Source organism: Gobio gobio, assembly GCF_949357685.1.
Source record: "Gobio gobio genome assembly, chromosome: 9".
NCBI classification, from domain to species: domain Eukaryota; kingdom Metazoa; phylum Chordata; class Actinopteri; order Cypriniformes; family Gobionidae; genus Gobio; species Gobio gobio.
This window is the reverse complement of record NC_137115.1, coordinates 33209897-33224575: the sequence shown is the minus strand read 5'-3', so window position 1 is coordinate 33224575 and position 14679 is coordinate 33209897. Positions and strand designations below refer to the sequence as shown.

Sequence of the window (14679 nt, the reverse complement as noted above, 5' to 3'; positions counted from 1 at the left end):
GACCGGTCCGGAAGAAGCGAAAGCGGTCATCTCCAGCATAATAAAAGTCCCACAGAAATACATTAGCTCATCCATGAGTCCCGTTGGATTCTTTTCCACCAGCTGTAGAGGTGAAAACAACAACTCCCATGATTCCGCAAAATCAAAGCGTCATCAAGCTACACCTTTGTTTTGAATAAGCGACCTAGAACGGCGGAAATAACATATTGTGCCTTTATTGTGCCCAATAAATGTTGAACATACTGTACTGTAAAAACATACTCTAATGTTCACAACACAACGTCTCTGTGTGTATATATATATAGCCCAGCTTTATACTGTATAGGGGGAACATTTTTTCAGGAAAAAAATACTATGGTAGTCAATGGTTGCTCTATCTGCTTGGTTCCCAACATTCTTCAAAATATCTTCTTTTGCGTTCAGCAGAACAAAGAAACTCATACAGGTTTGGAACAACTTGAGGGTGAGTAAATGATGACAGAATTTTCATTTTTGGGTGAACTATCCCTTTAAGTCTAGTCCCAGACTAAAATGCATGTTTGAGCCGTTTTAACTGAAAACCACTAGCACTGACATTTCTTAAAATATATCTGTGCCATTGTTTTGTCTCAAGATGCACATCAGTAATGTTTTTTTCTTTTATAAAGGCTACTTAAATGTCCTAATTGAACTAAAGCCTAATCCTGGCTTAATCGAAGCCCTGTTTGTGAAACCAGGCCATAATGTTGTATATATAGTGTTAAATGTCAGATTTTAATACCTGCTGGTTCAGAAACTATGACCTGGACTTTTTGGATTGGTCCATGGTCATCAATGAAGAAACATTCAGGCATCTCGATGGTGACGGTCTTGGAGGTTGCGATGATGACACCTGCATTGTTCAGGGCAGCCCGTGGCTTCCTAGTTGGCTTGGGTGGTGCTAAATAAACCCATCAGGATCTTAAAGTGACAGTCACTTCAACAAAATAGAGCAGCTGATTTAATCAAGTATGTTTTCTCATACCTTTCACACCAGTGGTGACTTGAACCTCAGAACTTGGCCCAAAACCTGCTCCATTCACGGCTGCTATCTGCAACAAGCAGAAAACAAATGCATTTGGCCTTATTGTGGGAGTCAGCAAAACAACTACATCATTTAATAAAAACATGATTAAAAAGAGTGATGCAAAGACTGCTTTCCATTTTTGGTGCTGCATTCTCTGTTGTTACCTAGATACGGTTTTAAATAGCTGCTGCTAGTGCTTAGATGGTTTTAGATGATGCAAACATACCACAGTTCAGTATGAAAAAGAAAGAGACCTGTGAACGCAGGCGGAGAGGCTGGAGCTGAACTTTGGTTTGAACCAAGCAATTAAACCAAGTATGAAAACAGCAAAAAAAAGTTGGTTTTAGTTTCCTACATACACTCTAAAAAAAAAAGGTTCTATATGGCACCAAAAATGGTTCTTGGCTCGTTATCATAGGGGAACCTTTTTTAGTGCTATATAGCACCAATTTTGGTGCTTCAGTGGTTCTTCAGCGGTTCTTCAGAGGTTCTTTGACTAAGGTGCTATATAGCACATCTGAAGAACCGCTGAAGAACCACTGAAGCACCAAAATTGGTGCTATATAGCACTAAAAAAGGTTCCCCTATGATTACGATCAAGAACCATTTTTGGTGCTATATAGAAACTTTTTTTTTAGAGTGTAGACTGTAAAAAAAGACGTAACTGAAGCCGCAAATGTGTTCAAATATGGCGCTGACATCTTGGGTCTTGAGTCTGCGCAGTGTCAACAGGGAACCCGAGTCTGCGCAGTAGTGAGCGCGAAGTTGAGCCGCGATATAAAGGTCCTGCCCGCACTCCCACCTAATCAACAACTTTTTGTGAAATAAACAGTTATGGAAATGTAGAGATTAAAGTTAAAGTTCCAATCACCTCCCGAAGTTCCCGAAAAATGTCCGTTAGAAGCTGTCAATCTCAGCTGTCAATCATAACGTCACACGCACGTTTTTATAGCATCAAATAACTAACTGAAACTTATTTAAAGAACGAACACTTGAACTAACATCAGCATGATAAAAACAGCTTAAAATGACAGAAACCATCTTTGGAAAAAATGCATTTGAAGTGTAATTTGATTGTTTAGTTTGTCTATGTCCCATTACATTTCATGGAGAGGGCGGGCTTTATGAACTATACTGCATCCAGTCACCTGGGGGCATTCAAAACGCTTTGGCTTCAATTTTAAGGACTCGTGTGGCACACTTGTTTCCTACCCTTATGCTGTAATTAAATCCACCCTTCAGTCCATCTATAATGGCCGTCATGGTATTATTAGGGTTGCTGATCACAGACAGGCTGTTGATGTAGAAATCCAGTTGTCCGTTGCGGTAGATGGCGACATGGTAGGAACTGATGTTTCCGTTCGGCTCATCCGGTGGAGAGAATGTTACATAAACACGTGTCACTTCCTCAGGATTGACGGTCAATGTCAAATTTTTGGGAGGATCTTTGGGCTCTGGAAAAAACACAACCGTGAATGTCACTAATAGTTCAAATAAGTATCTGAGAAACAAGCATGCACAAACGTCCTCACCATCCTCCAGGGTTCTGACGAGTACGGGTTCAGATGCTTTGCCGTCTCTGTGAGCGTTGGAAAGCTGTCCCGTGAAGGCGGTGATGATAATAGAGTACTGGGTAAATGCTGTCAGGTTCCCGACAACCACCGCCCTGATCTCTTCTGAATACCGCACTACGCTAATGTTATATCCCGAACCGTCCAACTGCAAGAGAACAAAGCGAAATTGAAGTAGAAACTATCAGAAAGTAAACAGATGAACAAGATTTCTAAAGTTTATGAACTCACAGCAGTGATGTCAATGATGTATGAGGTGGGCCCTGAGATGACCGATGGTTCGTCCCAGTTAATCTTTAACCCAGTGGCAGAAGAAACCACTGAGATGGCACCAGGAGGGGCATCAGGGTCTAATACAAAAAGGTAGAGATAAAGAGCTGGGGATGTTTTTTTTGTTATGCTATATGTATGTGACAACCCACAAAAGCTCAGGAGACTTAATGAATGTTCCCTCTAAGCTGGACGTGTGCACAGCCATGATATTGCTCCCACACAGACTAAAGAATGCTCTCTGCAAAAGGCAAATACTCAAAAACGTGTGGAAAATATGCTGATCTTGAGATGTCTTGAATGAAAGCTAATGGATTGGGCAGCGCTTCAACAACAGGCCATTGATTTTCAGTATGGAACTAAAGCTGTGAGAATGCAGCTCTGATTCACAAGATCCCTGAACTCTGCACAAATTTCATTTCAAGTGTCAAAAACAGAATTGGAAAATAAATGACGTATTCCAAACACAAAGAAGCTCACAGAGGTCATGCATTATCACTTTTCTTTCTTGCTTTCTCTAATAATCTCAAAATAACAAAAGTCATTAACAAAAATACTGATACATCAAGTTATCTTGCTGATTATTTTGGGAAAACAAGAGAAATAATAATGCATGGACCTCTAGATCATTTTTCAGAAACTATAAAAAAAACTAATTAAATTACTAAATTGATTTATATAATTATCTTTTATATGAATCAATCAATACATATATATTTATATATATTTTGTATACATTTCTATATTTTTAGTTTTTTAGCAACTATACAGTAGACACATTCTGAAAACAAAATTACATTTAAATAATATTTTATAATAATCAAACAGTAACTATATATTTATGTTTTATAAATATTTCAAAATTTTAAGAAAAATACATTTTAAAAAAGAAATTACAAAATGACATTTATATAAATATACAAACATATAACTCTAATATAACACTAATTTAGTTATCATTAACTAAGAATAAACAATGCTTCTACAGCATTTATTAATTAAGTTAATGTTAATTTCACCATTTACTAATACATTATTAAAATCAAACGTTGTATTTGTTAACATTAGTTAATGCACTGTGAAATAAAGAACTGACAATGAACGACTGTAGATAATGTATTAACTAACATGAATTAACAAAGAACAATACATTTGTTACAGAATTTATTAATCTTTGTTCATGTTAGTTAATAAAAATAATGTTAACAAATGAGACCTTATTGCAAAGTGTTACCATTTATATAATATTTTCTTTATCTATATATTTCTATATTTTTAGTTACAAAAATTTGAGCATTTGAATGTAAAAATTAAGCAAATTAAAAAGTATCAACTTTGCCCCAGAAAAAATGACATAATTGAATTGCTGACATACAGTGAGAGTATAGAATCCAAATAAAAGTGGGTAGTGCTTTAAAATAATTTAATGAAAAAACTTTGAGTTTATAATGAGATCTGACATTGTTGGGATTCTTTTTCTCAAGGGAAACCCCGGAGAAGCAGGAGACTTAAGCAAAAATCTAATTTTGCTGCCTAGAAGAATTGAGACATTAAAAAGACCTAATTTGCGATTGTGTGTGTGTTTTTTTAAGGGAATGTCTATATGAACACAGGTGTAACATACTTCCTGCGAGCGTCTGTGTGTGGATCCACTGTGAGGTTTCTCCAGCCCCAGCCCTGGTGAACGCCACTACACTCATTCGATACTCTCTATATTTAAGCAGAGGGGAAAGTGTGACTCCGCTGGTTTCTCCTTCAACCCACTCCACAAGTTCACTCTCCACGCAGGACTCCTCGTGCTGCTGTTGCTCACAATTTCTTGCCAATTGCTTAATCTTTACATTATAACCCTGCAGAAGACCAGGAACATGGACGGGACGTTGCCAGCTTAGAGACACACTGTCAGAGGTAACGTCCATTATGGTAAGCGACTGAGGAGGACCAGGAACTGTCGAAAGAGAAAGAAACAATCTGCATGATCATCTCTGTTGCAAGTTACATGCCAAAGTACTTAGTATTGTTTTTTTGTTTTTTTGTTTTAATCATACATGTGAGCAACCACTACAAATGACACAATACCTGACTCTGGTGGAGTGTTTGCCGTACAGTTGGCTTCCTCCCCTACTCCGGCTGAATTAACTGCAGCCACGCTGATGACATAGAAAAAGTCAGGTGACAGGCCAGTGAAAGTGTGCGCCACTGTATATGCGAGTGCGAGAGGATGTGCCTCCTCCTCCAGATCTCCAGAGCGAATGAGGTAGTGCAGAATCTCTCCGTTAGGATGAATCGGAAGCTCCCATTCCATGTACACTGAATTCCAATCCAATCCAGAGCAGGACAGATTTCCAACTGCATCTGACACTGCAACGTACAGTACACACACAGACACCACGGATATATAACACACTTGAAAATAAAGAATCCAATTTTGAACAAAAAGGATTTTATCAGTCTAATGCCGTAGACCAATAAGGTCTTTCTCTTTTTTACATTTTTTTGTTTTTTAAGAAATTGATACTTTTATTAATCAATTATTCATTAAATGGATCAAAAGTTACAGTAAAGTACATTTATAAATGTTACAAAAGATTTCTATTTCAAAACAATTCTGTTCTTTTGAACTTTCTATTTATCAAGGAAACCTGAAAAAAAGCAACACCGTTTCTACAAAATCAAGAGGCACAACTGTTTTCTCTCTAACTATTAACTAAGACTTTTGCCTCAATAAACTCCTAAGTACTGCTTATTAATAGTAAGTAAATTATGTATAATATGGTCATGCAGAATAAGGCATTGATATGTGCTTTAAAAGTACTAATAAACAGCCAATATTCTAGTAATATGCATGCTAATAAACAACTAGATAATAGTGAGAATTGGACCCTAAACTAAAGTGTTACCAGAATTTTGAGCAGCAAATTAGAACATTAGAATGATTTCTGAAAGATCATGTGACACAGACGGATGTGTGAGTGTGTATTACCTGATTCATTGGTGGTAAATATAACAGGCAGGCTGTACTGATCCCCATTTCCTGCTCTAGTGAATGTGCACACACTGATTTCATATGAATTATGAGGTCTGAAGTCACTCAGTTCTGCTTGTGTAGACGCATCGGATGAGTTCTTGGGTAAACAGAGGCATGTGAGTTTAATTCACACACATAGAAAAATCTAAGATCATAATCACACATATACATAGATGTACTGTAGGTGTGCACTACCTGATATCTAAAAGTGTATGAGTTCAGTTCAAGTATTCTGAATCCGTAGTGCTGGACGATTCCGTTTGGCTCTGGACTAGGATCCCAGTGAAGCCATACTGAATTCGCAGAGTGGTTAAAAATACTCAGATTGTGTGGTGGAGACATTGGACCTGGGCACACAAATAGTCCCATTAAGACATTAGACACATTTATACTGCAGTTGTATGTATTTGCATATGAATATATATATAAAGGTCCAGTGTGTAATTTTTATGAGGATCTATTGACAGAAATGCAATATAATATACATAACTATGTTTTCAGTGGTGTATAAAGACCTTACATAATGAACCGTTATGTTTTTATTACCTTACAATGAGCCATTTCTATCTACATACACCACGGGTCGCCTTACAGTGAAGTCACTATTTTGTGCCGCCAAGTTTCTACAGTAGCCCTAAACGGACAAACTTTTCTACAGATCACTAGCTACTCTCTGCTGTCTCAGACTATGCCATCTTTGTCCTGTGTCGGCCACTGTAGCTTCTCTATGTGCTTCGAAAAGGAGGGGTGAGCGGTTGCAATTCGCAACCTCACTGCTAGATGCCGCTAAAATTTACACACTGAACCTTTAAAGGTTTACAAAAGTTTACACTTCTGAAGATCAAACATCAGGCTTCAAATTCAAAATATTTTCATTTTATAATTTCAAATATCAAACAAATCCCAAAGCAAAAAATATTTAAGTTCAACAAAAGTTGAAACTTTCAAATAAATTTTTTACATTTTCTGTTTAAAATATTCAAATTGCAAAGCCAAGAATTAAAGATTTGCATTTTAACATCAGTTAAAAGAATAGCAATAAATATGTCTCTGACCTGCTTCATCAGTATGTAGTGAAATAACCACAAAGGGCCCGAGACCAATGCGAGTAACCGCAGCGATGGAGAGATTGTAAGGTGTAAATGGAGTGAGTTCTGATAGAATTAGTTGCGTTTCAGAGGTGTATGTTCTGTTGATGGCCCCAGGAGCATGTAAAACTACAGTGTAATCTATAATCTCGCCATTGGCCTCCACTGGGGGGAACCACAACACATGGATGGAGGTGCTGGAGAGATTTCTACTAGCTCCAGGCAATGGAGGAGAACTTGGGACTGTCAGAACACAGACACACAAAGACAAAATCATGAGTTTTCAAATCAATAAGTATGAACCCTCATGCTTTATATACATGTGCATGTAAAATTCAGGAAATGATGAGCACCGTCTTCATCTGTTCGAAGGTTGAGGGTTGCAGTGTGGTTTACAGCTGATCCCGCACTGGTTGCTGGGGTGACTTTTATGATGTATGGAAAATACTTCCTGAGCTTGGTGAAGAGGTAGATGTTGTCTGTGGTCGTCTTGGAGATGGTGATGTTGACTGTGCGGTTGATGGACGGATGGGTCGTTCCCGCCTCTTGCAAGCTCAGCTGGTAGAAGACTCTGCCGTTTGGCTCCAGAGGAGGGTCCCAGCTGATCACTACCGCCGTAGAGCTATAGATCGTAGCGGTGAGGTTGTGGACCGGACCACTCGGCACTGCAGCAGGGGGAGGGTGTGGAAGACATACAATTAATATATGTGATGAATGGCCAACAGTTACACTTTAGAACGGGGAACAAATCATTGCAGTCCAAATTAAAGATGTTGCTTCAATGTGTAACCAAGAAATGGAATGAGGCTTTGTTCCCCAATCTAAAGTGAAACATGTCTTTGTGACAAAATTAGGGTTCATCTCATGAAATCTGTCAATATTAGGAATAAAATTACATTAAGAAAATTAAGCCTTAAGCCCAGTAAGAGTTTTTTCCACTGTTACACTTGTCATGATGACTAAGCACATTTTCCTCTCCAAATCTCAGTAGCCTACTGAAATGTGAAAAGAATCTCATTACTGCAAAAAACTATGATAACAAATTAAATTTGTATTTAAATTGTAATGTTCATTTGTAAAATAATATTTTGTTGATTCATTTAATGATTTAAGGATGATATTTAAGGGTGATTATTGCATTGCAGTAATGAGAATTTTGGGGATGAGAATGAGCTTAATTGTCAAGAAAATAGTGTCACAAAGCACAAAAACTCCTAAAAGTCGTAAAACGGATTTTCTGAAGAAAAGAACCCGCCCAATAATAATAAATATATTACTAAATAAATGCATTTTAATTATATAAATGATTACATTTACATAAATAGACTTGACAGTTAATAAACTAATTTATTTATATATATATAGAAATATAGAAATGTATTTCTATATATAAGAAATAAATGGCACACTGCAACATCAAATCACTCAACGTTATAATGATTAAAAGCAGTGATGAAAATCTTGTGTCTTAAACCCAGAGATTAAAATATTCATACTGTATATAAGCACACATATGACACACAAATACACATCATTTTCAACATTCACATTACACACATCTGTAAGTCTGTGGAAATTAAAATTGTTAATAATCTCCAGCGCAGCATCTGCAAAATTCAAGGTACAAGCTCACAGATATAGGAAAGAAGAAAGAATCAGAGAAAGACAGTCATGTTGTGTTAGTAGGAAAATCCTTTTGGAGCACGTTGTGTCCGAGATATTGCTTTGGGCTGTACTGAGCTGCTGAAGCTGGGTGATTCTCCAGTAACTGCAAACCAATCAGACACAATCACACACAAAGAACCAAACATGGACCATGGCATTATTTATTCATATAGAACACTTTCAAAATCTCAGACACCAGGGGAGAAAACCTTTATCTATTTCAAAAGGTCACCTCTGCACCATTTTTCCCAAAATCACACAAAAACCATTTTTATGATTCGTACATAAAACCTTGACATATAGATATTGAAATCAACATATTCACTTGCTAAGTATCGCAGGGGAACATTTTAGTGCTGAAATTTTGCCATTTCATATTTCAGGAGACCTAATGGAGTTCTCAGATAAGTCTCCACTCAGATGTTTCTAGGATATAAAATAGACAACTATTGTCGTAGAGTAAAAGTATACAGCTATAAAAGTATAACATATGTGTTTAGCAACTAGCTAAAATTTGATGAGTTCAATATTGAGTTTATACAGTTAATTTTGGCAAATCTGAGCACATATTGAGACATTGTTGAAGTCTCTTTTGAAATGACTGGGCTCTTTATCTGAGGAAAAACATCTGAGAAGCAGACGTTTTATGACTGTTTCAGATACAATATTATTGAAGACAAATAAATAACATATTACATAATGTACCCAGAAACTTGCTCTAACATCATGTTCTATTTTTTTCTTTTTCAACAAATCCTGTGAGAGGAAATGCAAGCTGGGATAGTCTGGAGACCATCAAATAAAAGGCTTTGAGATCAGACACACTCAGTCTCGTGGTGAGGGCTCAACAATCCCAAGTTTGCAGCTTGGAGGAAGTTGTCTCCTTTCACAAGACATGCTGAATATGTGCTGTGTGTGTGTGTGTGTATGTGCGTGTACAAGTTTCAGTGTGATTTTTTTGGAGGATAATCAGTTGGAAAAGTGGTGCAGAGCTGCGCTTCTTCCCTGAGTGTGTGAGGAGACTGACCGTCCTCTAAAGTGGTGAAGTTTAGACGGGGGCTGAACACTCCCCCATCACCAACAGAAGTGCTGGAACTCATCCATACACTGTACTCCTGTCCTGCCATCAGATCAGACAACACCAGCCACTGCTCTGAGCCCGGAACCCTCTACAGTGAGAGAAAGAGAACTTGCTCATTCACTGCATGACTGAATCAGCATTTCATTGCGAGTTTAAAATGAGATTTAATATGAGATTTTGAATTGATCTAGCTATTATTATGGAGATTAAATCCCTTACAGAATGTACTGTGCTGGTTTCATTGAACAAATGGTGCTATTAGATAATAATAGCATCCCAACCGACAGGGAACATTCTCAGAACTTTGTGGCGAGGTCCTTTCAAAGTTATGAACAAACATTCTTTCAGTAATGTTAATAGAATGTTCGTTCTAAGCTATCTGGTCTTTAAAGGGGACCTATTATACCCCCTTTTACAAGATGTATTACAGTATAAGTCTCAGATGTCCCCTAAAAGTGTCTGTGAAGATTCAGCTCAAAATACCCCACAGATAATTTACTATACCACGTTGTAAATTAGGCTTTCTGCGATAGTCGGTGTTGCCGGTGTTACCGGTGTTCAGACGAAACACCAATTACATCACTTACCCACCACGGCACCGCCCCCACCATCGTGTTGATTTTTATAGTTATAAAATAATTTAGTTCAGTTAGAGAACAGACACTACAATTAAAAACTGAACGCGTCTGCTCAATACAGTGTGAGCCGAATGAGAGTCGCAGCAAAAACGCAGCAGGAGTCAGATTTCATTCATCACGAGAGCGAAGAGCAGACAGACAAGATGATCGCAATGGTTTCAAATCGAAATGTAAAAGCGCCTATTTAAGTGAGTTTGTCATTGTACTGTTTTGTTGTGTTTTTCATTAAGAATAATAGGCTAATGAACCCACAATTCAAGCAACCCGCCCCCGAATTGGTGCTAATTCTAAACCGAAAGTAAAATGAGCACGGCCGCACAGCTATTCGTTCACGGCTGCACTGTCATTCATTCACGACTGCACAGTGCGCACACACTCACGGCTGCACTGTCATTCACGGTGCGTGTCCAGTCTGGCGCGTTTTCAGTTCATGCCTATGGAAGCTTAACTTTCATAGGAATTCATTGAAAACACTCGCTTTGCTCTGCACCGCTCCGTTATGAATACCCGAGCGGCCGTGCGCATTTTACTTTCGGTTTAAAATTTGTGATTTGAAAAGCCCCCGCCACACGATTAAATGGTGGGGAAATATCCTCACCGTCACATCCCTATTGTAAATGCCATTTTTGAGTGGAAGGAAAAACATGCTGTTTTTCATGCATGTATCTTTAAATACATATGAGCTGTTGCTCCCCGCTCCGCTTTCCCCGCCTTTACAGCTCATGCCTCGGATACTCTGCCAAAAACGAACACGTTTGGTTTTGATTATCATCTATATTGCGGTCACACTCACGTGACTTTGCAGTTCTTAATCATCATCAAAAGTTTTTTATCTGCATGCGTTTTGAAGCTACACCGATCAGGCTTAACATTGTGACCATCTTCTGCTGCCAAAACAGCCCTGACCCGTCGAGGCACGGACTTCACTAGACCCCTGAAGGTGTGCTGTGGTGTCTGGCTCCAAGATGTTAGCAGCAGATCCTTTAAGTCCTGTAAGTTGCGAGGTGGGGCCTCCATGGATCTGACTTATTTTTTGAGCACATCCCACAGATGCTCGATTGGATTGAGATCTGGGGAATTTGTTGGCCAAGTCAACACCTCAAACTCGTTGTTGTGCTCCTCAAACCATTCCTGAACCATTTGTGCCTTGTAGCAGGGCGCATTATCCTGCTGAAAGAGGACACAGAGGAATACCGTTTCCATGAAAGGGTGTACATGGTCAGCAACAATGCTTAGGTAGGTGGTACGTGTCAAAGTAACATCCACATGGACGGCAGGACCCAAGGTTACCCAGCAGAACATTTCCCACAGCATCACACTGCCTCTGCCGTTTTGCCTTCTTCCCATAGTGCATCCTGGTGTCATGTGTTCCCCAGGTAAGCAACGCACATTCACTCGGCCATCCATGTGATGTAAAAGAAAATGTGATTCATCAGACCAGGCCACCTTCTTCCATTGCGCTGTGGTCCAGTTCTGATGCTCACATACCCACTGTTGGTGCTTTTGTGGACAGGGGTCAGCATGGGCACCCTGACTGGTCTGCGGCTATGCAGCCCCATAGGCAACAAACTGTGATGCACTGTGTATTCTGACACCTTTCTAACAGAACCAGCATTAACTTTTTGAGCATTTTGAGCTACTGAAGCTCATCGGTTTGACCTTCGCTCCCCTTGTGCATCAATGAGCCTTGGCCGCCCATGACCCTGTCGCCGGTTCACCACTGTACCTTCCTTGGACCACTTTTGATAGATCCTGACCACTGCAGACTGGGAACACCCCACAAGAGCTGCAGTTTTGGAGATGCTCTGACCCTGTCGTCTAGCCATCACAATTTGGCCCTTGTCAAACTCGCTCAAATCCTTACGCTAGGCTGCTTCTAACACATCAACTTTGAGGACAAAATGTTCACTTGCTGCCTAATATATCCCACCCACTAACAGGTGCCGTGATAAAGAGATAATCAGCATTATTCACTTCACCTGTCAGTGGTCATCATGTTATGCCTGATCGGTGTATATCAGTCTAAACTTCTGATTACAATTTTCTGAGCACGCACATCCAGCTGGATGTCAGATGGCACACAATACGTGAGTATTAAACCAAGTTCTCTTTCACGTCTTATTGCACTGAAACTGTCAAATACACTCTCAAAAACACACAGTTCACATAAACACAGTCGGTTATGTCTGTGTTCGTAAATAAGTAAAGAAATAGCATGTTTATATTAGATCTGTGTATTAAAGTAAAAGCAGTGTAATATACAGCATCTAAGGCTAAATTTGCTGTTAATTTGAATCAAACAACAAAAGAAAAACAGAAACTCACTTACTGCTCTTGATTGAATAATATTAGCAGCTTTTATAAGAATACATTTCTTACTTGAATGCTGCTGTTAAATACTCTGTCGAGGAGATAGAAGGCATAAAAGCTACAGTCTGCAAAAGGCTTGTTCTGAGACACTGCGTATGATTAATGGGGATTAAAAAGGAGGAGTGGGTGGATTTTTACCATTATAGGGTGGTTGTGTACACTGTACACACTGCCAACACATATTTATGTTCAAACAGCATGTAAAAGTGAATTTTGCATAATAGGTCTCCTTGTTCTCAAAACGCTAGAACAAAAACATTATTTATACATTGTTCATGGAACTTTTTTTTTGGAAACATTTTAGTTGGACGTTCGTCTAAAGTTTTTTTGAATGTTACTACTAGTTTCAGAATGTTCAGAGAACATTAAAAAGTAACATTAAAGAGCACCTATCATGGAATTTTGAAATGTACCTTTCATGTAGTGTGTAACATAGATCTAAGTGAACAAAAGCATCCTGCAAAGTTTGAAATATGACAGTGCACCGTATATATAGCCTAGTTATTTTCTTTCAAAAGTAAGGGTCGACTCCGAGTCATTTTTAAGAATCGTTAGAAGACCGAAGCTTTTTCTCTGACTAGATGACGTCAACTTGTCAAGTTATTTGAATACGATACGCCCACTTATTGTGCTCCAAGACGCCAGTGAAAACTAGAAAACATCATGGCGACGAGACTGTGTTCTGAAGTGTGACTCAAAAGCAAACTTTTTTCATCTGCCCAAGGATGAGCATTTGAAGACTAAGTGGCTTGAAGACAAACCATACATCGTCGCGATTGTGTGTTTATTAGTCTTCAAATGTCTCTATTTGCATGTTTCGCGATCTCAGGAAGCTTTTATTATGGACTTCTATTATGGCAAATGGTATCTTCTTCGTCTGTCTGTACCATATATGGACTACATGTGCACAGAGCGCCCTCCGGCTGCCAGTATGAATTGAAAACAACACATAAGAGACTCAATCGCTCATGATTAGGCTACATCTGCGCATTTTGAGGAAGTATTGAATAAAAAAATACTCCTCTGTTTAGAAATTTGACACAGACATATGAGAATCTATCAATATGTCTCCTCATCTGCACACTTTTGAACTAAAAGCCCTGAGGGATGTTGATTTGTCGCGAGTCTTCGTGAGGAGAATAGAGGAGGTTTTTTATGAATGAGATCAGCTGAGGCTCATATTACAATCAAACGGTACCGACGCGGTTTTCATATTCATAACTCCTGACACATATTAACAAATGACTGTCACTATAAGACTTTGAGAATAAAACAGAGGTAAAAAATGGAAGCTTGACTCTTAGATCTTTTAAATGATGTATAGATTGGTAATTAATTACATCTGACAGTCATTTGAGCTAATTTAAACAAATAAAGCTTGAGGACGAATGTCAATCCAATCCAGTAAAGAGGTTAAACCGAAAACCATTTATGGTGATGTGCATTCCGTTTCCGAAAATATCTGCACAGACTATACCAATCACAACTGACTGGGTCATCGGACCAATCACCGCAGATTAGCTTCACGTAAAGGCGGGGTTTTGAAAAGTGAATCACTAAAGGAATCATTTGAGAATCGCAGTCAAAACAGGTAAAAATAAATGCATATTATAAGAAAACTAAAGTCTTTTTTGGTAATTGCATGCATGCAAAACTGTTGTTGGGGACTTCTAAAACAATATTTGGAACATTTTAAATGCCATAATAGGTGCTCTTTAAGAATTAATGTTGCCATAATGTTTTCAAAATGATTAAATGGAATGTTTCATTAAAAAAAGTCGTCATAACTTAATATGAACATTATCAAAATGTTCTTAGAATTAGAATATTTTTGTAAGCTGATATTGTATTGATGATTCCCATGATTATATGCATGTATTTCATTCAAAGTCAAAGGTACTTTTAATAGAATACTATTTAATG

At 38.4% G+C, this 14679-nt stretch overlaps 1 protein-coding gene across 1 annotated transcript in view; it reads right to left on the bottom strand.

Annotated features, from left to right (window-relative positions):
* The window catches only part of ptprq (protein tyrosine phosphatase receptor type Q), a gene marked incomplete at both ends in the record, with an annotated part of 70808 nt that overhangs the window by 9306 nt on the left and 46823 nt on the right, over positions 1-14679 (bottom strand). The window contains 11 exons of the mRNA XM_079826143.1: positions 761-919; positions 1004-1070; positions 2258-2499; positions 2578-2764; positions 2848-2966; positions 4511-4834; positions 4966-5247; positions 5870-6011; positions 6110-6261; positions 6970-7245; positions 7356-7667. Of these exons, the coding sequence (XP_079682269.1) occupies positions 761-919; positions 1004-1070; positions 2258-2499; positions 2578-2764; positions 2848-2966; positions 4511-4834; positions 4966-5247; positions 5870-6011; positions 6110-6261; positions 6970-7245; positions 7356-7667 (2262 nt within the window). The remainder of the gene's footprint in view (positions 1-760; positions 920-1003; positions 1071-2257; positions 2500-2577; positions 2765-2847; positions 2967-4510; positions 4835-4965; positions 5248-5869; positions 6012-6109; positions 6262-6969; positions 7246-7355; positions 7668-14679) is intronic.